At 38.7% G+C, this 27538-nt stretch overlaps 1 protein-coding gene across 2 annotated transcripts in view; it reads left to right on the top strand.

Annotated features, from left to right (window-relative positions):
• Window positions 1-1547: 1547 nt before the first annotated feature.
• Window positions 1548-27538, top strand: part of LOC122784162 (disks large-associated protein 2) — a 37589-nt gene continuing 11598 nt past the window's right edge. The window contains exons 1-5 of one of the 2 annotated variants that reach the window (XM_044049296.1): window positions 1548-2680; window positions 10143-10360; window positions 12439-12592; window positions 13909-14128; window positions 17963-23603. In XM_044049296.1, the coding sequence (XP_043905231.1) occupies window positions 1598-2680; window positions 10143-10360; window positions 12439-12592; window positions 13909-14128; window positions 17963-18774 (2487 nt within the window). In that variant the 5' untranslated portion in view covers window positions 1548-1597 and the 3' untranslated portion in view covers window positions 18775-23603. Of the gene's footprint in view, window positions 2681-10142; window positions 10361-12438; window positions 12593-13908; window positions 14129-17962; window positions 23604-27538 lie in introns of those variants that run through there. The other variant, XM_044049295.1, reaches the window with a different exon arrangement.

Genomic DNA, 27538 nt, shown 5'->3' on the forward strand with positions numbered 1-27538 from the left:
CGACTGTGAAAGCAAAACTGTATTTAAAGGACACATTGATGGATGCTCAGCTGCTCTGGAATATAATGTTACCATGAACATATTCTGTGTTTGAAAGTACATAACAGAGCATTGCATGTATGTACACAAGTGCCATCTCTGCTTGAAACCAATACTATTATAAGCTTTAATTTAACACGTTTTGTTGCCTTGGCAACAGGTTGATGTCATCTACTTGAGTGTGGTAAATCTGAGAGATAGTCAGGTTTAGGGAGACAACAGAGAGCTATGATGGAGGAAATGACATAATGAGAGGAACGCAGGAGGATTAGTAGATTAGACACACAGATGTTTTAAGCAGAATAGTACAAACTGCAAAGAATGACCAAAAAACATAAAAATGAATAATTGTTTGTTTTAATATCTTCTAGTGTAGTTATTGTAAGATTCAAAGCAAAGCAAATATGTAAAGCAAACAGTTATTTAAGCAATAATTAGGTCTGCTCAGATGTGTTTATAGAAAACTACAGCATGGATTTTACACACAGAACACAGAATGTTCTATTAAAATTCTGAAGACCATTTTATAAAAAAAAAAAAACTATGCGTTGACGTTCCACATATGACAAGTAAAGCTGACGTGGCTGTAACACATTACATCCTGTCTCTCTTTTTCCCCCCGTTTGTAAGACCAGGAGCCACCTCAAACAACCTTGAAAATCCTATTACAGTTCCTGGGTTTTTCAGCAGTGGTTGCCATGACAACTGTGCATTTTATTTCTGGCTCCTTTGAAAAAGTGTGAGAGATCACAGATCCTTAGCGTTATGTAAGACTATGTGCACCGTTCCAGGCTGGGGTTTCCTGCTGAAGAGAACTAAAAGCAATTAATTAAAAGGGAATAGCAGACACTCGAAGCGCTCCAACATTCTGTTTACTTTGCAGCTTTTAACCACAAACCGATAAGATGCAGGCTCTAATTGTCATGCAAAACGCTGAGCACTGCCGACAGATGCTTTTCATATCACTGCTAATTTTGCTGCATTTTGTTGTTCTGTCTGCTTACTGTGTTGTCTTGTGTCTGGGTGGGCCAGAGAAAAACAGATGTCATTATCAAAATGTATGCGTGTCTGTTAAAAAATAATATTGCTAGTGCATTTGACAACAGAATTTATTATATAGTACTGGATCCATTTTAATGGTATTAGGAGTCAAGTTAAATTATTTAAATAAGCAGTTAATCACTACTGGAGAGGGATATGGGCATGTTTCTATTTAGTAAACAATATGAGCACAATGTTTCAACTTAACAAAATATCATAGCTTGTTTGTCTTGAATAACCATTTATTTCGATTTCTGGTAAATGACACAAATGTCTTCAATACAAAATTCAATCAATCTGAAAATGCCAATAGGAGACAGACATTGAACATTTGGACTTAAAATTAGGTTGAGTCTACACATCATGGAACATCAAGGATGTTCAGAGCTACTCTCTCTCTGACCATCTTCCTTTTCTCCTTTTTTTTCTCCCTTTTTCCACAACAGACCAGAAGTTTTCACCTTGGTCCCCGTCTCAAAAGTTCAATGAAGGCAGGCGCCTCCCTCTGGCCAGGAACATGAAGGGCTTATCGGGCAGCCGATCCCAGCACCAGATCCCTTTACCCCATGGCTTGGACTATGACCCTCATGTCCATGACCTTCATGCTCACCATGGCCCCGAGTCCCGCCACTCGTCCTACCTGCTCAGCCCCACAGAGAGCTGCCCCATGGACTTCCACCACCGATATTCGCCGCGCAGTTCCATCCACTCTGACTGCATGTCCCCTATCATGATGGCACCACCTGCCCCGTCTGACCACATGTCCAGCAGTACCTTCCCCAGGATGCACTATAGCTCACAATACTATGACTCAGCCACACGGGACGACTGCGCTGCCATCACAGCCTCTGCCACTTCCCCTGCTGTCGCTGCTGCTGCAGCCGCGGCAGCTGCTTCCTCCCACCACGCCGGCACCAAGAGCAACCGCCTTCCTGCTAACCTTCTCGACCAGTTTGAAAAACAAATGCCTCTACACCGCGATGGCTTCCACACATTACAGTACCAGCGCACCTCCACCACCACTGAGCAACGTAGCGAGAGTCCTGGCCGCATCAGACACCTTGTTCACTCCGTCCAGAAGCTCTTCACTAAATCTCATTCCCTGGAGGGATCATCCAAGATGAATGGCACAAAAGGTGATATTGTCGGAGGTGGAGGAGGAACAGGAGGTTATTACCATCATGGCCACCACTCAACCAAACATGGTAGCAAGAGGAGCAAGAGCAAAGAACGTAAGCACCGCTCCGGAGGCTGGTGGAGCTCCGACGACAATCTGGATAGCGATAGCACCTACCGCACGCCCAGTGTCATGTCACGCCACCACGGGGAACACGTCAGCCACTGCTACCCAGATTCCATGCACAGCCATCACTTTGGAGACCTGTCTCTCAAGACCTCTAAGAGTAACAATGATGTCAAGTGCTCGGCCTGTGAGAGCATGGCCATGGCACCTGAGGGAAAATTCATGAAGAGGAGCTCCTGGTCGACATTGACAGTCAGCCAGGCGAAGGAGGCCTACAGGAAGTCATCGCTTAATCTAGAGAAACCCATAATGCATATGGACCACAAGCCTTCATTGCGGACATGTCACTATCTGCAGGTATGTGACAGTTTACTTTTTAAAATATACAGAACTTCAACATACACATATATTCACTTTTCTCCAGTGTTCCTTGAACCCTCCTTTATTTCAGTTTTGTCAGTCTAGCACAGGTGAGCAGTGTATTTTAACTGCACTTACAAATACCATTAACCTTTTTAAAAGTTACAATATAATCTGATCATGCACAATACCATCTAGTGGTTAACATTTGTAACACACAGGATTGGGCACATGTAAGCTTGAGAGAGAGATGGTGTGTGTGTAGGAATGTTTTACATTTTATACAGTATATTACTTCCACCTAATACAGTCTTACCCATTCATTTCAAAGTTGTGACTAAGCTGAAAACTCAAGATTGAGTTAATGAGGTAATAATATTAAAAACAAAATGTTTATGCTTATGGAAGGTTGAACAGTTGTTCAGATTACAACAGGCACTGGATTAAGGTTAAAATAATCACATATAATAACATGGATAAGATAAGGCTCTTTATGTTGTAGGTGGTAGCTTTAGTGTATGAAACTAAAGTGTCTCTGGTTAATTAGGTCACATTTAATCAGGATTTTGTGAATAAAATTACTTTGTAGTGAGTAATTATGGATGCAAATTTAACGTACAGTAATAAAGCTGCCATTTGTTATAAGATGAAAAAAAGTATAGCGATCTGCTGGGATCCTTGCCATTGTTGAGTATTCCTTGTATTGTGGTGGACTGAAAGGGCAGTAAACCATGAAAATCACTTACCTACAATAACTGAGATCAATATTCACTCTTTCCCCATAGAGGCCATTCTGAATAAAATGCAGTGATTGATATATTGATTAGATATCTTGCCAGAGAAACCTTTTGAATTCCACTTTTCTCTATGTAACTCTCTTGAGGACAATCACTGTGGCTGCAAGAGTTTCGAGCCAATACATTTAACCAGGATTACCTTTTGTGTAGTCACCTCAGGGGGCTATTGTCTAGTAAGGTGCAGAGATCAATCAAGGGAATTGGTGTCATGGTTGAAGACATTGAAATATAGGGTTACCCCAGGTAGAAAACAATGTAGAATTGACACTGGTTTGGTGCTGAACAAGAATATATACAATACAGTCAAAATTTGTCCAGAGTTTGTGCATAATAGAAATTAATTAAGTATGAAACAGTTTTAAGGACCCTTAAACCATTAAGCAGTGAACTAGTAAAGCCTTAAGTAGTGTTTTTAAAAACACAATGAAAAGCAGTGTTGGAGGCCTTTAAATTAATTAGTTTTTATTTTGAAAGCTTTGGGGGTACTTGAGAGGGTTTACTTACAAAATCTAACTTATGTGATGCAAAAAAAAGGTTACATGAGAATAACTGTTATTAATATAAGTTGTATGCACAATGAAAAAGTGCTATTATTTCATGGGCTAATCTGAGGTACAGTTCTCAACGGGCCTGAAAATTACGACCCGACCTGGCCCACGGGTCTTTAAGACCGAACCCGGCGCGGCCCGAAATTTATCGAAGTATGGTGTTTTCTTTGCAGCAGGAGACGGGCACTGCTGCTGCGTTATCTGGGTCCTCCGGTAACGGCTAACAGGCGGGACTTCGCGTACTGTTGTAAATTTTCATTGTGCATGCCGTTGATGCACGGTTGCGCTCTGTGCAGTATCGTTGGCATTTTGCTGGAAGTGATGTCTGATTTGTTCTGCCCAAAGCAGCACATCATAAAAGGGCTCCAAAAATGACACTAACATCCAAAGTGTCGGGGGTTACGCACACAGCAGCGTCAGGTCTGCCTCTCTGCATCAAGCAGGCAGCCAGATTTACTCTTCTCCACATATGAACAGCGATGATTCACAACAAACAACATATTATTTACAACCTGCAAGAAATGTGTTTTATTGGCGGAAAAAAGGAAGCCCGAGGCCCGACCCGCCTCATTTGCACATTTTTTAGGCCCGAACCGGTTTGAACACGCAAGTCCGGTTGGGTTTGTAGGGCCGGCCTGACCCGTTGAGAACTCTAATCTGAGGTTTTCAGCTAATGCATACATAGAAACTAAAACATCCTACTCCAACTTCTCAAACTACTCAATATAAAGGTGATTAAAGATTTTCCAATAATAGCAACACACTGACAGGGCTGTCAGTTACTTCTGAACAGTTAATTTAAGTCAAGACACTGACATATTTGGGATATTCAGGGTCAAGTTTGTGCCTTCAAACTTTTGACCTCCCAATAACACTTTTCTCTAAGGGAAACTTGGCCTGAAATCCTGTCTCAGCCCATTATGAAATGTTGCTGCTTGAAATAGGAATGGAAAGAGCTACAGGAATTGGTCATTATTAAACTTCCTCAACCACTCCTCCGAAGATGATGTATGTCTTCAAATAACATCGCATTTATTCTGCTGCAGCCTTTTTTTGCCACACTGTGTTCCTGTTAGGACTGGGTTCGTGCCACACACAGCAAGCAATGCAACATTGCAAGCATTCTGGCAGGATTTAGTTTTAAGCAAGCAATGTAATCAACTTTACAAACTACTAACTTTAGTAATGGCATAATGGATCACTTGACTTGTGGATGCATTCGTACATATGCTTAGAGAGGGAGAAAAGGCTTTGCCTGGTGTGTACTCTTTGATACAGAGTGCAGAGTCACACACAGAGACAAGGGTTGTTTGTATGCCACAGGGACAAACAGACTCTGTCAATACTAAGGCTCTCTCACTGGCATTTGACAAGTCTCTGCCTGCCCTACAGCTGCCATGAACACAGTCAGTGTGTCCATACTGAGAGCATTTATTCACTGCAGTAAAGGTGGAGCGATCAGTTTACAGGCATTCTAGTCAACGCTCAGTGTTGTTATCCAGTTCTGTTTTTGATGCGTCTGGGTCCTTAAGGTCACTAGTGATGAGGGCAGGTCTGTGTCGGTCAAGTTGTTGTTTTAGCAGGTGTCAAGTCTTTAAGCTCGCCCCCTAAGGTGAAACTAAATTATTGTTAAATATCTCGATGTATTGAACGTGGATGGGGCATCTCTTAACGTAGCTTTCCCTGCCATAATCCCGCAGTAAAACTCCCTCTTCTTCGGCCAGGTAACTTCTACCCAGGTTTCCCTCATTAATTTGAGCAACGCCACCGCAAGGAGACATCAAGTAGCAACTCCAGGCGAGTGAAACTTGCTGGAACCGTTTACTTACTAATGTCAAACAGTTAAAGAAAGGGCACAGCAACTGTCATATTGCAGCTAAAAAGCATCATTCAAGAGCTAAAAATGCAAAATTAGTGAATATATTACTGAAATTCCCTCCCTTCTAATAATCACTGCAAGTTTTTGGCAAAATGTAATTGCGTGCAATGCCTGCAATGCGTGTTTGAATAATTATATTATTGCACTAAAGTTTTTCGTAGCCTTAGAATCATCCTTTTGTGTGTGTTTCTTATTCTGAAGTAGAACCTTGGTCTACAAACAAATTACATTCTTCCTGGTATGTGAAGGTTTTCTGTCATGTGTGAGAAAGGAAGGGAAGTCCTAAGCACAAACCCGTGCTGTTTATGTGTATCGTATGGTTATTTTTCAAATTTTACTGACTTCTACATATCGTTTCTTCCACTACCACGGCCACATCTCCTGCGTAAGCAAAATCTTTGATCTTACCAGGATTTAGCTGGGTAAACAAAGTCTAAATTACTAATGATTTGGCAAGTTCTCAAATTCTTGAAGCATGATTTGAAGGCAAGGAACAGTACAGTGGATGTGTAGTCAATGCAAAGTGTACAAGGTCTCTGCAGTAATCCATAAAACATTTTGTATAGCTTCAATCAATCATACATTTTTGCCCTTCCTTGCTTGAAATCTAGCCAGTGCAGTGCCCTCAAGTGTGATGATGATATTTCTCGGGCAAAATCAGCGAATTTGAAGAGATATTCTGGGGAAGAACCGTGTCTTTTGATGATGTGGCTATCTACTGTAATAACCCTAAAGAGTGAGCTGATGTCATCTCTATGATATACAATAAACAATAAAACAAATTTTGCCTGTCAGGACACTCTGTACTCACTGAGAGTGCTACTCTATGACAAAATAACCAAACAGAGTCTTTACTATGCATTTAAGTACATGCTCCAGGTAAAATTACAGAGAGAGCTTTGAATAATAATCTGCATTCCTGTCAATGTTGAATTATCATCCAGCTAATTTGCCTGCACTTTCTTATTTCACTTAATATACTGTCAAAATCTGAACTCATCCGAACAATGCACTACAGTCTACAGTAACAATCACATGTCTCACCACTTGAGCATCCAACTACATAGTATGTGTAACACACTGCATCAGCCTTTTGTAGCTTTTTGTTTGATGTGTGGGTTTTTTTGGGACACAAGTGTCTGCCACATGGTCTTACAAAATCACATCCTGCAGTGAGAAGATGCTTTATCCCATGTTTATATTGTTCAAGCAGTTATTTAATGGTAACTAATGATGGTGTAAAGCTGCTTGTTGAGGTGTCTCAGAGGCACAGCTGAAGATTTTCTTTCAGGTGTAGCATCAAATGAGCAAACAACTAAGGCAATGGTAATGAGCTTGGGGGGATGTTACCATGAGCGATGGCTGCCTTGTTAACTACAACCCCAAACGATCATATATTTGGAGGAAAATGATTTATCTTTAATTTAGTGCCATATTCAGGCCTGATTTATTACAGTTTTGAGATAAAAAATAAAAAGATTTCCTGCTTAGGTGAAAAACTCTCAAATAGGGATGTTGAGGCTGTGACGGTTCTCATGTAGTTTATGTTTGGTACATACCTAATTGTAGCCTTTTTCACATTAAAAAATATAAACCTTTTAAAAGCACTTAGTATAACACAATGGGTAAATTAGAATCCACCATCTATCAGCAACTAAAGATTCTATTTGTTGTCATGATTCAGTGTGCTGCCCTTCCCTTCTTTTATCAATAGCAGTGCTGCCCTCTGGAGAAAAATGTTGCCCACTCCTGTCCTAGATAATTAGAGGCCTGATTCAGAGCTGAAATATTATTATGTGCCTGTTTATGAAGGAAATAAAATGTATGAAAACACTCAATTCTATAACTTCTGTGTTGTCAGGTTTTGGCAGGTCGCAGAAGATTTTCAGAGTTTAAAAATGGGGCAAAAATGACATTTAAACATTTGGGAATGGCTGCTTTAGGCAAAAAAAGAAATAGTGTATAAATGTCTGCTTTCTGTAAAAACAGTTCAGTGATTGTGGCAGAAAACCAGGCAAGCTATAGTATATTATTGGATAAAGTGAGTAAGTGGAAGAGCGTTAAGGATAGCCCTGTGCTTCAGGCTGCCGTTTCAAGAGGTAAGGCTGCCCGGTCCACTGGGACAAGTGCTGCAGCCTAACCACACAGCAGTGACTCACTGTGTTACTTACTACATAACTGATCAATAAGGTGCCAGACCATGTAGCTTGCGACACACTGCAATTGTAGCTTCCCCATCTTTAGGGGGAGGAAACCACAGTGTTTGGGGAGGAAAAATGATTTTAAACCCCATGATTCAATAAATATTTGTCAGTTTATTCTCAGGAAAAACTTAAACAAACACAGTGTTCTGAAAAAAATATAGATTGCTTAATTAATTGGAGATAGTCTGTTCTGATTTCTAACACATCAAATTCTAATTAGGACATGCTGGTTTTTACTACTTCAGGACTTGATTATGTGCAGACATTCACACTGTATAATTACTAGCACTTCATCCTAATACGGTTGTATTAAGAAGAGTCAGTGTTTATAGTTATAAGACAAAGAACACATGAAGCTGTTCGCCACATGATGTCATGACAGTGATTATACACGATCATATAACATTTCACTCTGTTAATTAACCGTGTAGTAGGTTGTACACCTTCTCCTATTTAAGAGCTCACATGTCTCTGTATTAGCTGTTATATTGTGTCAACAATGACAGAGTGATTATTCAAAAGGCCTGAGGCTGTAGCCTTTGTGGCAACATTTGATGTGCAAGCAAAACAAATGCATCACTGCCAAGAGTGCATGAAATTCAATTAAGTGTTTTTTCTAAAACTGCTTAAGTGTGCTCATGTTTTTGATATCCACTATGAGTGCTTTTCTTAAACACTGACTAGCTCAGTAATCCCACAGAGTATGATGGAGTTACTTCAAGAAATATATTGAGAAATCTCACCCTGTACCTCCCTAAACATAAACACAGTTAATATCATGCTTATGGTCAAACAGGAAAACTTAAAATTGTGTAGAATTTAATAAAACTTGCCAAAGGTGTTTGAAAGAAAAAGAATATACAGTGCACATAATAATACACATATGTTTTGTTGTTGCACAGTACTTCTCTCTGTATTTAGGTTCCACAGCACATGGCTGCTTTTGTAAAAGGATGCAGGGCTCCTTGTTATTACCACCCACTTATCAAAAGATTACAGATGGGAAAAAGCCTTCCCTGATCCCCCACACACAGCCAGTCAGCATCAGGCTAATAAACAGCAGTTACACAGTTTTTGTGTTTATTTCAGACAAACTGCCTCTGTTGCTGTTGGACATATAAAGCCCACTGTGGAGCGGGGATTTTACAAAGATTCAGCTAACTAAAGGAGAAGAAAATGTGTTAGGAGGAGGAAATAGTGGATAGCTTGAATCCCTGTCACATGAACATTAGACACCGTCTGTCAAGTCTACTAATGATTCTTTAAAGGCTTTGTTAGACTTCCTCCTTCACTTAAATTAAGCTACCCACCTTCACACACAAATAAACACATATACTAGTGTTAACCAAGTATAAAAATGTACATAAGCGGTAAAAGAAAGTCTGATCTTTAAGGGTAGAAACAACAAATATACACAATTCTGCTTCTAGTTTTGACTACCACAAGAAGTCAGTTTTGAACTCTTAACTCTTCCTTCTGACAGTTCAGCCTTTTGTCAGTTGATATTCATTTGTGTCATATTATATGCACATTACAAAAGATGAGACTTTGTGTATCCTTATTTTACTTAATCTGCCACCATTCATGACCCTTTACCATACATCTGAGCAATTGATAGAAGCCTGTAAAATCCAAATAACCTCAGCAAATGTGTTACCTGGTGGAGCATGGAAGACAGTTACTTCAGGTACAGAGGTGACTGCTAGTGAACTGCAAAGACATAAATGTGGGCTGCAGATGTCTAGATTAAGCAGGGGAGCTAAAACCTCAGATTAATTAACAGCAAACCTCATAACTACATTTCAGCACCATGGACAGCAACAGAGGCTGCTTTATTTTCATAACTACGGACAGAGCACAGGGAAGCAACCTCTTTCAAGGAAGGATAGCTATGACAGTTACTCACTCTCTTGCTCATCTCTACCGCTTAATCATCCACATGAGGGTCATGGGGGGTTGATGGTGCCAATCCCAGCTTACATAGGGCAAAAAGCGGGGTTGATTTTAACACAGGTGTGTTGTATTCCACAGGTGCCCCAGGATGAATGGGGTGGATACCCAGGCGACAAAGACGAGGAGATCCCATGTCGGCGGATGCGCAGCAGTAGTTACGTCAAAGCTATGGGAGAGGTGGATGACGAAAGTGGCGACTCGGACACCAGCCCTAAAACCTCTCCACAGAAGGCCATTCGGTCGGATGCGCTTGTACTTAAATCAGCCATGCATAGACCCCACTTAGACTCCCACCGGTAGGTCTGGTTTCTTTTAAACTCAATCATTTCTTTTAAAAAGGTATTTGGTAGAATATATTCTCCATATAGCTTCAGAATTAGTGACTGCTTCAACATCAAAGAAACATTTTTGCATTGTGTGCATCTAAAATCTAGACAGGAATCGCAGCTAAAAGGCATGGGTACATTAGAATTTTTATCAATATTGCTTATCAATACCAATTCTTATCAAGACTGTTATTCATACTTGTTGTTTGCAGTAGCGGAAATGTCAGCTAAAGCATTCAAACACACTGTGCTGCCTCGTGTTTTGTACAAAGGTAGCCAGAATAGTTGAGGTTGTCCTCACAGTGTTACGCATTTAAAAATGCACACTAACACATGCTCATACAAGCACAGTGGCAGCACAACATTATGGAATGGCTGGAATGCAAATTGAGAGGGAAAAAGTTTCACTGATTTGCATGTTTGCAAGTTTGAAAAATTTAATTCAGTGTTTTAAGTTGAGGCACCAAAGAACTGCATTAAATTGGTTCCCTTTCCTTCATTAAACCTTTTCAATTCACAGCCTCAGCCTTTTGTTTCCATAAATCAAAACCATTTAACACAGACTCAATGCATCGTCTATATGCTGTCAAAGGAAAATTGTTTGCTGATCAAACTTTTTTTTTTTACCCCGCTCCCTTCTCTGAGAGATGTGAACAGGTTTAGCATTATTTGGTGATTCCAAGTAAAGCTGCAAGACATCAAAATAAGAGGAGCTGTTTTTGTTATTGTTTCTTACATAATCTTATACCAGTTTAGACTGCATTAGGGTGGACTAGCTTTTTTTCCCTGACATTATTTACTTGCTCTTGAGCTGCTGTTGTCTAAGTATTTGATCCATGACTGTTTCATGAGATGAGTTTAAGCAGTGCTCTGCTGAGCATTTCAGTAATGGGGTTTGTTTGTGACCTTTTTCATCTGCTAGTTCAATATTTGCACAACATCTCGCATGGGCACTGTGCCTCATTTTATCACAGTGTTACTGACAAGTCTGCAGCAAAACTATCCCATTTATCCAACGTGAATCTCTAGACATACGGCTTAAATGTCTAGTGTGTAAGAAGTAATGACATCTAATGGTGAGACAAAGTTTTCAAAAGGTGAAATGCACACCCTGGAGGGTTTGTCCATTCTGGCTGCTGTAGAAACATGGTTGCCACAAGATGGTGGCATTTGCCTCAAATAAATCTAAAAGCTCAATTGTTTTTAAATTAAAGCAATTACACACTCACTGTACAAATACAATTTTGGGACACATATTCAATTTATTCTCCAATAAATCCTCCTACATGTTACACACTAGACCTTTAAATGTGCCTGGGGTGGCGGATATGTTCAACACATGATTTGTAAATATTAAGTGAACAATAATCAGTGTTTCTGCAGTGTTCAAGACACCTGTAAAAAAACAATATAGTATAGTCAGTGGACACCACATTGTAAATGAATGAATCCTAAACAGGAAGTCAAATTTGTCAGAGTACTTCGTAATCATCTCTCTGCATGTATCCATTTCCTGGTGACTGTTTGTTTCCAGGCTGTGTTGCTTTAAGATATAGCCAAATTCTGAGAACATGGGGAGGCGTCATGCATTTGTCTACCCTACTGCCACTCAGTGCTATTTTTGTTACCGTCATCTCAGTGGGGTTCTGATCACGTCTGCTTTTGTTCACAAACAAATCAGCCCTCTGTTTTGTTCCCTGCTTCTGGCGGGGAACATGATAATCTCTTATTACTGCGGTTCCTAGCTCTTATTATTTCTATACACATGCACTTTGTAGTTTAGGAATCAGAGTTGCTGTTTTCTCATAAGACGCAGAGAGGTAGACAAGAAGCTAATGACTCCAATCATTAAAAATAGTGCAGTGTTGATGCCGATTGTTCAGATAATACCATGAGGAGATGAGTCATTATCACTTTGCATAGAAAGTCATACCAACGAGAAGACACAGTATGTCCATATATTCATCCAGAACAGTTTTTTCCAGTGTTGTCCAGTAGTGTAGCTTTTGATTTGTGCGATTGTGTCCATCCCTCTGTCCCTTGTTCAGCCAGGGCTACCAGTTGCAAACCACAAGAGAAATGCGGCCCCACCCTAGTGTCACACTGGACCCTGCCACCTTTCATCCCCCGCCCTTCCGATCTCGCAACCAGAGCTACATGCGCGCAGTCAGCACCCTCAGTCAGGCTAGCTGCGTCAGCCAGGTGAGTCCTAAACATTGACTGCACTGACACAAGATGAGAGAGTTTATGTTGAGCTGTTCTGTATGTAGACGCTAAGAGTTGAGGGCATTTAAGTGAAACATTCATAAAGTAGTTGTCCATACTGGAGGTCCACAGCTGATTATTTAATAGCTATAGCCTTCCATGAATAGAAAAAACACATTTGTGCAGTTTTATGGTTGATTTAATCAATAGCAGATACAAGTTCTACAAAGTCTAATGTTATATTGGAAGGACTATGGACAGTCTGGATTTTGATTTGGACCAATGACGCCTGAAATTGGCCACTTAATAAAACTATTCATCACTCTCCTGTTATTGTGCCATGCCAAATAGTTAGCGAAAAACAACAATACTAAATTCAGGCATTTGTTTTTTGATAAACCAAGTTTGTTTTTCGTGGAATGACGACTAATGTTTAGAAGTAGACAACAGGGCCAGAAATACGACAACTTAATGTCTAATCTTATATCAAATACCAACCATTTCAGGAATCATCCCATTTTCATACCCTGCTATGACACTATACAGTTGGATCAATTGTGCAAGTCCGTTTTGGACCTCCATGGTGGCAAAAGACGCGGCTGCTACAATGAGAAGATCCATGACACAACCAGCAACCAAGTCTCTGTATGGAGGAGTAACACGAATTTTCGAGATTTTATCCAAAACAAGGGTTGTACATTCAGATTACTCCTGTAGGTGCTAACACTCAGCTTACTGTGAATCATTATCATAATGATAGACAAGGCCTTAAAAATACTGAAACACAAATTTAGAATGTTTAACACTGAAGTAAGAAAAGGATGTGATTAACTGACTACGTCAAGCTTCAGTACACACATGTGAATGTATATTACAAACAGGATAAGACATTATAATATATTATACCAGGCATTACTGCATGGATTTGTTCAATAATCTTGGCATCAACAAATATTTAATCTTTTATCAGCTACACTTAAGATTCTTACTTAGAGACTTTTTAGATTTTTTTTTAAGTTTCCAGGTAGTAAAAATAAAATGCAGTGTAGAGCATAGTACATCTATGTTTCAGGGTCTGTGGTAACATGAATGCTATATAACAAAAACTGAATTTTCTGATTGTTTCTGTTGACTTCTGCCTTTTTTTTCTAATTTGATCTTGACATTTATTTAGTTTAAAGGTCGGAAGTGACAGTGGCATTTCCTTATGCTAACACTCCTTCATATTTGCTGTGCAAAGGGGAAGAATCAAAGTGAGAAAGAGAAAGGACGAGGAAAAATTAAGGACTGCTATTCCTGTTTTTGTCTCTCAGGTGAGTGAGACTGAGATCAATGGCCAGTTTGAGTCAGTTTGCGAGTCCGTTTTTAGTGAAGTAGAATCCCAGGCCATGGAGGCCTTGGACCTGCCTGGTTCGTTCCGAACTCGAAGCCACAGTTACCTCCGTGCAATTCAGGCTGGTTATTCCCAAGATGACGACTGCTTGCCTTCAATGACATCCTCCACTGTCACTTCAACTCTCAGATCCACAACAGGTAAAAAAAAATCCCCCCCCTAAATGAGAGAGGGCTTAGACTACATATCCTCATACATCCTATACATGCGCACAAACTTGACATACCTGCATATGTACAGTGGGGAACCCTTGAGCTTCAGAGATGCCAGGCTGAATAATCCCAAGTTTTCTTTGGAAGCTACGGTGTGCGTGTGTTTGTTTTTGCCTCTGCATTCTCACAGTTTGTTTAGATGGATTTGCTTGTACGTTACTTTGCACGATTCATGCATCATTAGCCGAGCTTCTGGTTGGTAACTTGTGGCGTTGCCAAACTGTAGACTGGGATAAGGGTGGGAGGGGCCGCATTGTTTTCAACACCCAGATGGCGACACGCTCACAGCACATATTATCACAACACAGTACAGCCACATCACATGGCATGCCTGAGAGGACTAGGCCCTACCATGAGCATGTTAAAACTGTGGTGCTATATAAGTGTTGTGCGAGGCGTGTGAGTTGCTAAGGAAGAGGTCAAGTCCTAAACGGGCCAGGGGGTAGGGGAGTGGCAGGTTTTTGAACTATTTACAGCACTGTGCAAAAATCCTAGGATTTCAACATTAGATTTGTTGGTTTGGGAATGACCATACATACCTTACTTCTCAATCACTTCATTCAAACACATCCAGAAAATAGGAGGGGCATATATGCAGTTTTAAAATAACAAATGATTTAGAAAAAATAACTTCTACATCTACAGGTTAGCAAGTATCACACTTGTACACACAATATACAAAAAATACACACACTCTTAAACCTGGAGTGGAACCCTGTTAGTGGTACAACCTGTGTTTGTCATGTGGACAAATACCTGTTGTGAAAAACGTCTGTTAAGGCAGGTTTATTCAAGACACACGTGTAGTTTTGTACGAGTTAAACTCATTGACAGCTTGATAAAAACACAACACAAGCCTTCAGTCACATCATTTCAATTCAAGTTCCAATGATCACACATCATAAAAACATCAAAGCTGGTTTGGCCCCAAGACTTTTGCACAGTGCTGTATGTTGAGAGGATACACTGGACAAGCCTTCCTCCCCCTGCTCTGTTGCACCAACATAAGCAATTGCTTTGCAACTGACCTTGTAATTGATCTCATTAAATTAAAACACAATGTAACCAACTTAAGGTAAGTCAAAAAATCTCTAAATGACCAGAACACAAACACACACTGGTTGCACAAAGGAACTGTCATCTGATGACATATTCCTAGCATTCGACAAGCACAAACTTCACTTGGTATTACTAAGTATTTTTGTGTTGTGTTGCATGAAACTCAACTTTGTAAGAGGTTATAACAATACTCTTGTTTAAATCATTGTTGTCTTTGTAAGTTTCAGATTGGGCAAACCTAATTTACATCATCATATTTCATTATTATCTATAATTATGTACAAAAGTTAATCTAAACTCATGGCTCTTTATTTATGACTCAATTAGATACTCATTTGAGCTATACTGTATATGCTCCTTTTTTAAATTGAGCATGCAAGGATTTCAAGGTTTTGTGCAACACAGTGCGAACAAAATCAGCATTTCAGGTTCTTTGTGCAAGCAGAGTCTTTGCAGTAACTCCCTCATTAAGTGCATTTGGTGTTTGCCTGCAAGAGTAAAGCTATGAACCCTATTGAAACATTTTTCTATAATTATGTGGATTTTTTTTGTATATACTATGCTCTGGATTGATACTGTTTTTGTATACTTTTCTGTCAATTTAATATTGGAGACATTATGCACTTTTACTCATTTTGTGGGCTTTGTTTTCCTGTTCAATCTGGACTTTTGTTTTTGGAATCCTCTCCTCTTTAATTGGGTCTACATTGACAATTTCTGCTGTGACACAAGTACCGAGGATAAAGAAGTGTTCTCCAATCCCACCGTCTTATTTGCTGAACTCTAATTATTTAGCTCTTTGCTCCAAATCTGTCAGCTTGATATCATCTAAACAACCAGTTGATGGTAAAATATATTGTGAATTTGTATTTTAAAGATTGGCAGGATGCTTCGGTTATAATATGTTAGAGCGTATAGCATATATGGTGATTAGTTTTTCACACTTTACTGTGAACTTCCAGTTAAGAGATTCTACAAACAATATTTCTCCTTTTGTGTACTCTTTGAACTGTTCTGGGGGATTAGTGGCCTTAGAATTAAATGAAGTAACTTTGCCAGTCTATCTTGGCTAAGCAAAACATTGATTCGTGAAATCCATACTAGTTTTTTTTACTGATTTGTAAGCCTAATGAACCAAACACCGTGTGAGGCTAGTGGGCCCTTGAGTGGGGAAGAGATCCCATGATGCTCCCTAGGGCAGACGAGCAGCAAACCCCTCTCCATTTGACCATCCATCTCTTGAAGGATAACCAGGGGGAAAGAACAACTGGAGGCATCAGTGATGATTGTTGCAGGTATTTTAATGTTGACACGCATACATATATCTATGTATATGTGTGTTTTTGCACTGCCTTCTCTGTAAAAAAAAAAAAAATAGATATGCAGGATTTTAAATAATATAGTTGGTAGATACATCTCATTATGTTCTCCTTGTAGAAAACGGTTCCAAACAACTCACAAAACCTCAGACACTTTGTTGTTTTTTTCTTCAAACCACCTTCAAATTGTTGACAATAATGAATGTGCTGCTGGCTTATGTGAGTTGTTTGTCATGTCACTATTCTAAGTGTTCTCAAACCACACAGAATGTTTTCACATCGCAACCATAAAATAGCACTGAATGTTATCGCATCGTCTCCAATCATGTCTGAGAGCAGCGACTGTCTGCCGTACATGTGTGGAATTTATTTTTCTCTTTCCATGAAAATTTGACTTCTTTTAAAAAGCCACACAAGGCAAAGTTTAAACCTTTGAATTGAGTTTGTCAGCTGTCTTTGACTGTGGGATTGCAGCCTCTTCCTGGTGCAGCCCTGAAGGGGGGAGTCACCCCTCCCCTCACTGGGTTACTTACTCCATAGGGTCTGATCTGCCACCTTGGAACTAATATGTTCAATAGGGTTCATATCTGCTTCTTAGCCCACTGGGTTGTGATTCCTTTACTCCCTTTGCATCTTTTCTTTTGCACAAAATGGCAGTAAAGTAAAAAAAAAAAAAGAAAAAAGTTTTTCATTTTGAGAAAAGGGTTCTCCAAAAATGGATTCAGCGTTTTGATAACAACTGATGCATTTCGTGTTTAATTCCACTCTGCTGTGCTGTGCAGTGAAAAGATGGAAAGAAGCCTTGAGATGACTGAGAAGGCAGTGTAAAAACATTGTGAAAGGCCTACAGTATGTGAGTTTAATGACAATCCTTATTTTCTTTAAAATTAGGCTCAGCATGAACATATTAAATAGGTTTATAGCCTGTCCTGGCTACTTTGAACTGACCATCTAGGTCATTAAGGATATTTTTTGTTAAATACGTTATACTTGAACACCACATATACTGTAGGTTCAAATAAATATATCCAAACTGTGACTAATGACAAAAAAATATGCTTGGATGTTGATAAAGAAATAACAAAGTGCTATATTCACATTTGCAATTTAGTAAATGCATTTTTAGTAATTTAGTGCATACACACTTGACCAACACACCAGTGAGTGCTGATCTCCAACACTTGACTTTAAATTGCTAACAACAAACAGGAATTTATTGAGTCTGATCTTGTATGTGTTTTGAAATGATTTGTCACTCACATACTGTATGTTTTCCATAGATATGTGTTTACGTTCTAGTTCAAATCCAAAATCGAAATCACACTCCAGCTGTTCCTTTCACTTTCAATGTCCTTCTGTTTGCATATTCAAATTTTTCTTCCAGAGGGATATGATCTTGTGGATGGGACCTCTTTACTAAATGAAGACATGATAGAGGACGATGACGGTGCTAGCTCCTCTGCCTATGTGGAGCTGGAAAGGCTGGAGAGAGAGACTGCTGCTGCTCGCAGCCAGCACAGTACTAGCTCCACCATAACAGCCATCTCTGTCCCACCGGCCTCCCCACCATCATACAGGGTCCCTTCCTCACCCATAGGCACCTCTGAGCCACCAGTCCCTCAGGCCATTCAGGCTTTTAAGGAGTCTGCTAACATGGTTGCTGCCTTCAATATGCAGTGGAAAGATGAAATCTCAGCAATGCGCTATGAGCTGGCGGAGCTGCGCAGAGACGTCTGTGGGGAATTAAAAACTTTCAACAGCAACTTCTTCAACTTTACTCAGTGCTACAATATGTGGACTTTGTGTCGGGAGCCTTGCAGTGACAGTACCACACAAACAGATGACAGAGTGTCCGTAGGAATTCAAGCAGGCACAAGTTGGGCTGTGCAGCAAAACAGATCAGACAAGTCTGTGATGTGCCAACCAGAGCCAGCACCTTTCAGTATAATGGATCTGATGCACCCACCCCGAATTGAGATCATTGAGGGAACCCCTGAAAGCACTCCAGAGGGGTCAGGCAGCCCTGCCAGCCCACTTCCAATAGAGGACTTCCCATGGGAGATCATCAAAAAGCAAAAGACATATAAGCAGCCAGATTCAGGTGCCCACACAGGTGGCCACAGAAGCGCCAGTCTAGAACTATGGAGCAGAAAGTACACCAGTGGGCCCATGTCATATCTGTCTATGTCATTCTAATCATTCCCATTTTACGCATTCTATAAGCTGAGCCGAGGAAGCCAGGGTGACAACCTGACGTTTACCAAGAAAGACAGGGAAGTGCAGTTGTTAGATGTCCCTTTACTCTATGCAGACACAGAGTCTGTCATCTCTTGAACAGGTTTCGCTGTTGTTCAAGCAATCTTTTAATAAGTGTCTTGCTTAGCTGTGGAATAAATGAGAGTGATGAGGTTTTACACCAGAATGAGGTGACATGAGAATGTGAGAGAGAATGTGGTTGATGTGCAGATCCTCAAGTGCCAACAAGAGCAGCGTTATCTTCTCTCGGCAGTCTTAAATACCCAACCTTCATATTAAAGTCAATTACTACAAACATGATTGGAAATCTGAGGGTCATTTAATGACTAACAAACTCAATTCTCAGCCATTGTGAGGTGAGGAATAAGTTGGCCTGTTTCTGCTCATGACTTTGAATAGCTCAAGCTCATGTTCATTCCAGTTTCTCCACATGTAGAAAAATTAACTTAAGCACCTGGGTATGCTGAATAAATACTGTGAATAACTTTATAACCCTAGTTTTCTAATGAATGCATTGAAGATGAACACATTATTTATGAATATAATGATATATAGTTTACTTTTTAGTTATTCTAATCAAAGCATTCCTCTGCCATGGCCTTCATCCATTTTGCAGCCACTTCCAGTTGAAATGGGAATACTGAAAATCTCTCAATAGTGAACATGTAGACTAGAGCAGCAACTGTGATTATTTGAACTAGTGGAACTAGTGAAGACGAGTGTTGGCAACAACTTAAAATAGTCCAAATCAAATTGTGAGCCCAATTCTCTGGAATATTCTATGGATGACACGGTCTAAAAAAGATTTATCGACCGGCTTTGTGGCCCCTAGCTAAAAAAAGTTTACAAAGATTTCATATTTAATAGCGTGTGGAGAGGAAAACAGCTGGGGGTCCACAGTGATCATTAAGTATGAATGTACTGGCTTCAGTTCGTTCTTGCACAAACTGCATTCATTCTTCAAACTCTGTACATGTGTATAAATGTACCATTTTGTATATATAGAAACTTATATTCAATACTTGTACTGTTCGCAGTTGTACTCATACTGTGTTGCCAGCGCTGAGCTGGGTTAAAGTAAAGTAGTTATGGTTCAAAACCAAACACAGCACTTTTTCCAGTCTTTGAAGTCTGCCTCCATTTTATTCATCACGTTTACCAACCAGTTGCTTGTACACCCTATTAGGTAGTTGGTAATTCATACAGTGTTTCGGCCATTGTTTTTTGTGCAGTGGTGACTGGAGATTCTTACCTGTCTTACCTATCCATTCATATTTCTTTAAGAGGAAATGGTCTAAAAAACACTCAGTCGTGTTTTGGTCAATTCTACCATATTCACCTTTTTTTAAATGCCACATTTCTCTGGTAATGCCAGGAAAAATGTTCATGCTGGGGTGGCTCATCACTGCTGAAAGATAACAGAGAAACATTGGTCCCTAAACGTAGACAATCATAGCCACTGAGGGCCTCTAACTCTCTGACAAGACATGTCCCCAGAGGAGCAGTATAGTACCACTGAATGTACTAACACCGCCTCACTAGTGATGGCTTAGCTGGGCTCCTGTCAAAACGTGACGGATGGGAGCCTTGATCATTCCCTACATTTGGCCGATTGATCATTTTGTCTGTTACTCATAAAATAAGAATTTTCATTTGCCACTGGCATTTCCATCCATCCACTCCATTGTCGAATTGTCCAACATGGCGTACCAAAGTAAATACCGAGGCCCATGGAACTGAGGCCAACAACAAACATCTCCAAGTTTGACAACATTTATCTCTCTGGATGATCACTGCAGCACAGGACCACGGAGAGCCTGTATGTGTGTCAGACCCCTGACTGAAATGTGAACCTTGCAAAGTACTTGTAACAAAGGAGAGGCTACATCCTTCAATTCATAAAAGAGAGTGGATCGACTTCCTCCTTTGCACAAACAAAAGACAATACTTAAGAGTGGCATTATGAAAAAGATATTTATACATATATATATAAAAAAAAGGCTGTACTAGAGGGGAAATCGAAATCCACAAAAGAAAAAAAGGCAGACATTTCCCTTCCAGTTATTGCAGTAGCCCCACCCAACACATAGAGTTACTCATCAAACATGAGCTGAAATTACAAGTTCAAAACTGCATTTGCCTTTATAATCCAAAGTGTTACAGGAGAAATACTATGGCTACATGCATATTACTCTGTTTTCATTTCAAAATCAAGTGGCAACTCGTCGTGACATTATCCACAATTATCTGAACTCCCATTCCGAAGACTATAGAATATGCTCGACCATGTTGAGGTTTTGCAACCATAAGTTCATAAATGTTATCTGCAACCAGGCTCCCAATCACACTGGCACAATACCAGTTGCCAATTACACTGGTGTCTACTAATAAGTGCCATCTGTTTTCCTTAAAATGTGAACATAGTTTGTAAAATTGACATCTTGTGCTGAGACCTAAAACTAGCGATAAAGACCATTAACTCCTCAGGAAAATGTTACTGGTGTTATGTATCAAGTGAGAAGCAGGCAAATTTTTCCATGAACTTCGATTCAAACTAGCTTAATTTTGCAACCAGCAGTGTCTCCCCCTGGTGACTATTCAATATATTTTTTCTTCCTGATTGGCTTTATTGAGGAAAGCTCTTATCTGCCAGAACTCAACTCCTACTATTTACTTTTATTTCTAGTTGAAAAACTTGTGAAATTAAGATGAAATGCTCATCATGACACAGATTACTTAATCTGCAAACACCATATTTAAATGAAAACATAGTCGTGTGAATGTAGCCTGTGTTAAGGCCTGCTGGGTAGATAACCTTTGGCAGCAACTCCTCAGACGTTGAGTTTGTGGTACAAAGAATAAAATGAATAAGTCCAAATGTATTATTGCCATCCTTCACTATTTGCAATACAGAATAAGCTTTTTTAATAAAAAAGCTTATAACCTGTTAATTATTATTATAAACCCAGACAAACTAATTATTTCAGTGAAAGGCATATGACTGTGACAAGACTTAGCTTATAATCATTTTAATATATAAATATATATGAAAAAGAAAAAAACTTTTAAAAAGGCTTGTACTTGTATTTTTTTTTTCCTTTTTGAACAATTAAAAGGGAGCTGCAATGGCATTCCTTACTTAACATCGATTCCCATTGTTTGGGGAATGCAAAGTAATTTTAAGGTGCTGAAGACCGGCCAATCATGATGTCTCCAATCTACATTCATTCATTCTATGCAAGTTGTCTGTTCTTTGTTGTATTTTTACGCCATCTGAATATTTACAGTTATAGATATTAGACGTTTATGTTGAGCCTTCACACAAATCAACAGTGCCAGGAGTGAAAATATAGGTGGCTGGCCCTTTTCACGCAAAATGATGTTTCTTTTATTCAATTTATTTGTGCATGAGCAACGGGCAACACTTAAAAGGTTTTAGTTGTTTCCAGCAAAATTGTTGTTCTGTTCCCATTTATTTTTATATTAGCTTATAACGTCAAAGAGATTGTTGGTGAGATTCCTGAGATTTCTGCCATGTTGTAGCATCCACATGCTTCATAACATCTCGACACAAAAGAAATTAACAATCAAAAGTGCATCACACATCACACACTGACAATTTGTTTTCTGACTTAGACTCAAAATTAATACAGCGAGATACAAAGCTTGTGATAGTGTAATTGGAAAAGCTGTACAAATGCTTCATATACTTCAATTCTTATATCCAGTTGTACTGCAAATTAATGACTGATGATTGATGCCAGGGAACTCAACCGTGCTATACATAGGTTTATTTCAGTGTTTCATTATCATTTCATCATTTAGCCCAAAGATAATCTTCCCTTAAAAAGAGTTTAAATGTAGCAAAATTGCAGATATTGATATGGAAATATTATTTTGAAAACATATTCATTAAAGCTATAGATTTAGAGAATACAACGGATAAAAAATACACGGGGTATTTGCAACTATTTTTTAACCATGCAACCATATTTTGTGTCATAAAATATGAGTGTTTGTAGGAAAGTATGACTTGTAAAAAAACATGATGTTATAATGTGTAATCAATTCACAAAATGACTGATGAATTTTGGTTATCATTTTTGTTGTGACCCAGAGATCTGATGCAACAACTGTGCCAACTATGTGATGTCCAGTTATGAGGACAGAGGTTTTTGAAAGTTGATCTCGCCTGAACCTGTAACACTGCTTAAATATAAATTATTTTCTACACATGTTATTTTCCTGCACTTATTCCAGGTTTCTTACAGAAAACATGCTAATTTGCATCATCCACGTTGCAATATTCAGGGATCTCAGACTGCATTATTGTCAAAGTAATATAGCATCCATTAAAAAAAATCTATAGTTTAGCCTGCATTTGTCAGCATATGCTTATTTTGTTAAAAGAATGAAATGTGACATGTGATACTTTGGTTTTTATTGTTCTTTTTTTTTGCTTATTGTGGTGTTTCTTGTGAATTTTAATTTACAACTTTTATTGGCCTTATGTACTTTTCATAAATTGATATAAAACAAAAGAATAAAATGTTCATGATGTTTATGGTAATTTAAATGGCAAAATGGGGGTCATAGCTTTACAGTGGCATCCAAAGATGAAAAAGACGTAGCATGAATTGTACCTTTTTTCTTTTTTGTTCGTAGTGAGTAGACCACACACTTAAACACACGGCAAATACACAGCATGAGTCTTGCACGGTGTATTTTTACTTTGACACTCAATATTTCCTACTAAGCTTTCATATTTTTCATTTTGGTTTTCATTTTTTGTGTTTTTTCTTTTTCTATTTTTTCCCCACATTGTAGGCGCCCGTAGCTTAGCTGGGGGGCGTAGAGAGTACGGTAGGTCTGGTAGGGAACCACATATATATGTATGTGTATATATACATATATACATGTATATATATATACACACACACATATATATATACATATATATATACATATATACATATATATGTTGTTATTGTTGTTAATACAGTTTTCCATGTATTTTTGTCTGATTCACTTACATTTCCACCTGTAAAAATCAACACATACCATAAGTTGAAAATACTGCTCACTAAATATGTTTATCACATTTAAATGTTTTCATCTGTTTCCACATTAAACTAGTGAATTTTCGCTAAGTGACTTCAACAAACCAAAAAACTATAACTTAATTGGTTATTGTTGGCCATTTTTGCACAATATCTACATCATCAGAATACAGTAAAACACAAGAATAAATGTTTCATTTTAAACACTCTTCTGCACATAAATATTTTATCTTCCAAAATCCATACAATTGTTTATTTTGTTTGTTTTATATTTATTATGTTTTAATATTACACTTCTGTTGAAATTCATTGATATTATTAGTGACTCACCCTCTTGCTTCCTCTTTTTTTAACCATTATATACATTTTCTTTTAGCATAAAGAGTGAAATATTATCAGCGCACCATAGTGTGTCTTTACGTTGGCATGCAGCAAGAAAGGTTATGCACAACATGACAGCTTTGTTCTTCAAACCACCACAAATCAATGCTGTTTTTTGTTGATAAAAGCATCTGGTTTTCATACTCAAATTATAGTTCTGGTATGTAAAAGGACCATTTCTAGTCAGTTGATTTAAATGTGATTTGGATATGAATGGAGTTCTTTTATTCAGTTATTCTTGGCTGTTTAATGGAAGGATTGATGCTACCAATTCTTGTGATTCTAAAGGTGGTTGGTGATGGATTTAGTATCACATAGTTGCTTGTGATACTATTGGAAAAGGTTTCAACATTAAACTAAGGCTTTACAATGGAACTATTCATTCAGTCAGCACAAAATCATACATGGATTATTTTACTGATTGAGTAGGTGCAGTGTTACATAAAGAAGTTGTTATTGGTTTCATTACTGGCCTGACACAGATTGTCTAGAACTGACAGATTTGCAAATACACCACATTAAGTGGGCTGAATGCCATTTAAAATGGATAAAAGATTATATTTGGTGGCAAAGTTTAAATTCAGCTGCCTTTTGTGAAATTTATAAAACCAATGTCAATGAATTTATTAGCCACAGTGGATATGGTATGTAAAGGTTTTTGGACATCCCATGACCTTTCTTCCAGTGCTACCATCAGGCCTAAGTGGACACTCACCGAGTGTTTAATTCAACAGGTAGCTTAAAATAGAACTTATTCAGCATATTATGCAGTGCTTTAAGATGACAAACCCTCAAATAATCTTATCTATTGATACCAGTAACTGAGGATTTAAAAACAGCAAAAATAATCATTAACTACTCCATACTGTACGGGTATCTGTGAAAGCTAGAGAAGGTGCCATCAGTGGGTAAAGAGAAATGAAAAGAGTGTTTGGTGACACTTAAAGGCCATTGATTTGTTTTGGTTTGTTGTGATGTATCATGCATAAAAGATTTACCCACCTTGCATCCATGGGGGCATCACCACTGTATGTATATATGTATGTGGCTATGAACAACATGCTTGTGTGTTGTACAGCTCTTGAAAAAAAAAAAAAAGGAGCAACACAATTTGAATTTTCTGCGTATCCTGCAGAATCAGCTGGAATTCTTGACTTAAACACACTCTGAAGTCCTGCTAATTGTCCTGCGTCAAATCACCCCTCCATTCATTAATCCATCTATATCCACTCATCGTTTCAAGCCACCCGAGCCATCGTCAAGCTCAATCCTAAACGTGAGGAGATACACAGTGCTTCACTGGGTCAGGTATAGTAACACAGATAGGAGGGGGGAAAGGGGGAATTCCTGTAGTCTATTTTTTTGTTTTTCCAAAGTACAGCAAACACAGCAATTTATTTTGCCCGTGGCAAAATGCACACACACTGATGGGACATACTTTGACCTGGAACATGCATTATTTAGGATAATTCACATTAAAATGAGGGATTGCTTTGACCAAAAAATGCTCAAAAGAAAAGGCAATTTTAGACTATTTCACTTCAGATGTAATCACCAAACAGACATTTTACCGATCCAATAAAGGATCTATAGCGATCATGTAGTATTTTTTAGTTGTTCCTCAATTTTTTTACATTGAAGATGTAATTGGTGAAGCCATTTGCTTCATGAAAAACATTTAGAATAGGTTATATGTGCATGTAAAATAGCAAAAGAGCTACCAACCTATTCACAGTTTGCAATTTAGGTTGCTCTTACAGCCAAGTTGTTATAGAGTTGAATAATAATTACTGTGAAACTAGATAAAGCTGTAGGCTAAACTTCAATTATATTCCAATCAGTTTTTTGGGGGTAATACAGTGAAATCAAAACATTAAAAGACTTGTGAGACTTCACATTCACTTACATCCTCAGCCCCCATGCTCATGTACAGCTCGTCAGTCATTGCATGACATCAACCCACCCAGACCTGAGTAAGAACATTTCACCACCATCTTTGCCCGATTGAGTCCACAACCATGGCAAGAACAGCCTCCAGCACAAAACGGAGGGAGTCGCCGGAAAGAATACGCTGTCAGAACTTTTGCAACGGTTTTACTGAAATTTAAGTCTTGACTGCAAAGGAACAAAAGGTTTGATGGGGGGGGGCTTGTTGAAAAAAGCCCAAGAGTGAAAAGCCTGTTACAAATTCTCTGCACCGGAGATACCAACTAATTTCATGAGATTAAGTCACACTTTACATTTAGTCCACGCACTGTGGTTTCCATACAGTCATGTATGGAAACTGCAAAACAAAACTACATGTACACGTAAATCAAAATGGGGACGATCATTTATTGTTCCAGAAATTATAATTACATACTGAGCAAAGACACATGTAAAGAATGACTTAAGATCATGCAAGCAAATCCAGAGGAATTAAAAGTTGCGAAACGCAAAGCAGTATAAAATTTGAATAAGTGGGACGTTTTTATTTAATCCTAAACTTTAAATATGAGATCATGTCTTGATTTGGATATTTACATTTGCATCATTTCTGCCCTGTTTTCTATGTATGTGCAATATGTTAGGGTGAAGCAGTCTGTTTTAAGATTCAGATGATGCATGTTTTCTCCTGCTGTACGTTTTAATGCATTACTCACTTACTGATTGAGCCTATCGCCTGAGAAGTACGGATTAGCCTTTAGCTCATGTTACACATTTATCATGTTTAATTAGGTCAATGCAGATGATGGGCAATGTTTTTAAAAAACCTTGGCATATATCGATTCTCCTCAGCATTTTATCATAACTCTGTTGTTGGTTTTCCAATGTGATGAGATGTTTTTAATATCATCAGCTGCAACAGAAATAGCAAACAGCAACCACTGAACAAGTGCAAAGTCTATAGAGACATACAATTTAACATGTATCTGACAATAACAGCCTTGATAACAAACATGTAAACAAGGTTGCGGCGTCTCCTGAGAAATAGCTGCCTATGAACATTGCCCATCAACATGTAAATTGAGTCACTGCTATTAGAATTTCTGCATTTTGAGGCAGAAACACAACAAATGCTGGATGATGATTTTGAACCAAAACAAAAAAAATCCCCTTACTGAGTGTGAATGTAACTCACTTACAAAATTAATTTATCCAGGTACACCCACATTCATGGTTCGGTGACATAAACATTGACACAATCTATTTTTAAATCTGTAAAGCCAGCTTATGTGTGTTTCTCTGTCATCTTGCCTGTTACTGACTTACATAGTAAATGG

This window comes from Solea senegalensis, linkage group LG17 (genome assembly GCF_019176455.1).
Source record: "Solea senegalensis isolate Sse05_10M linkage group LG17, IFAPA_SoseM_1, whole genome shotgun sequence".
Classification (NCBI taxonomy): Eukaryota; Metazoa; Chordata; class Actinopteri; order Pleuronectiformes; family Soleidae; genus Solea; species Solea senegalensis.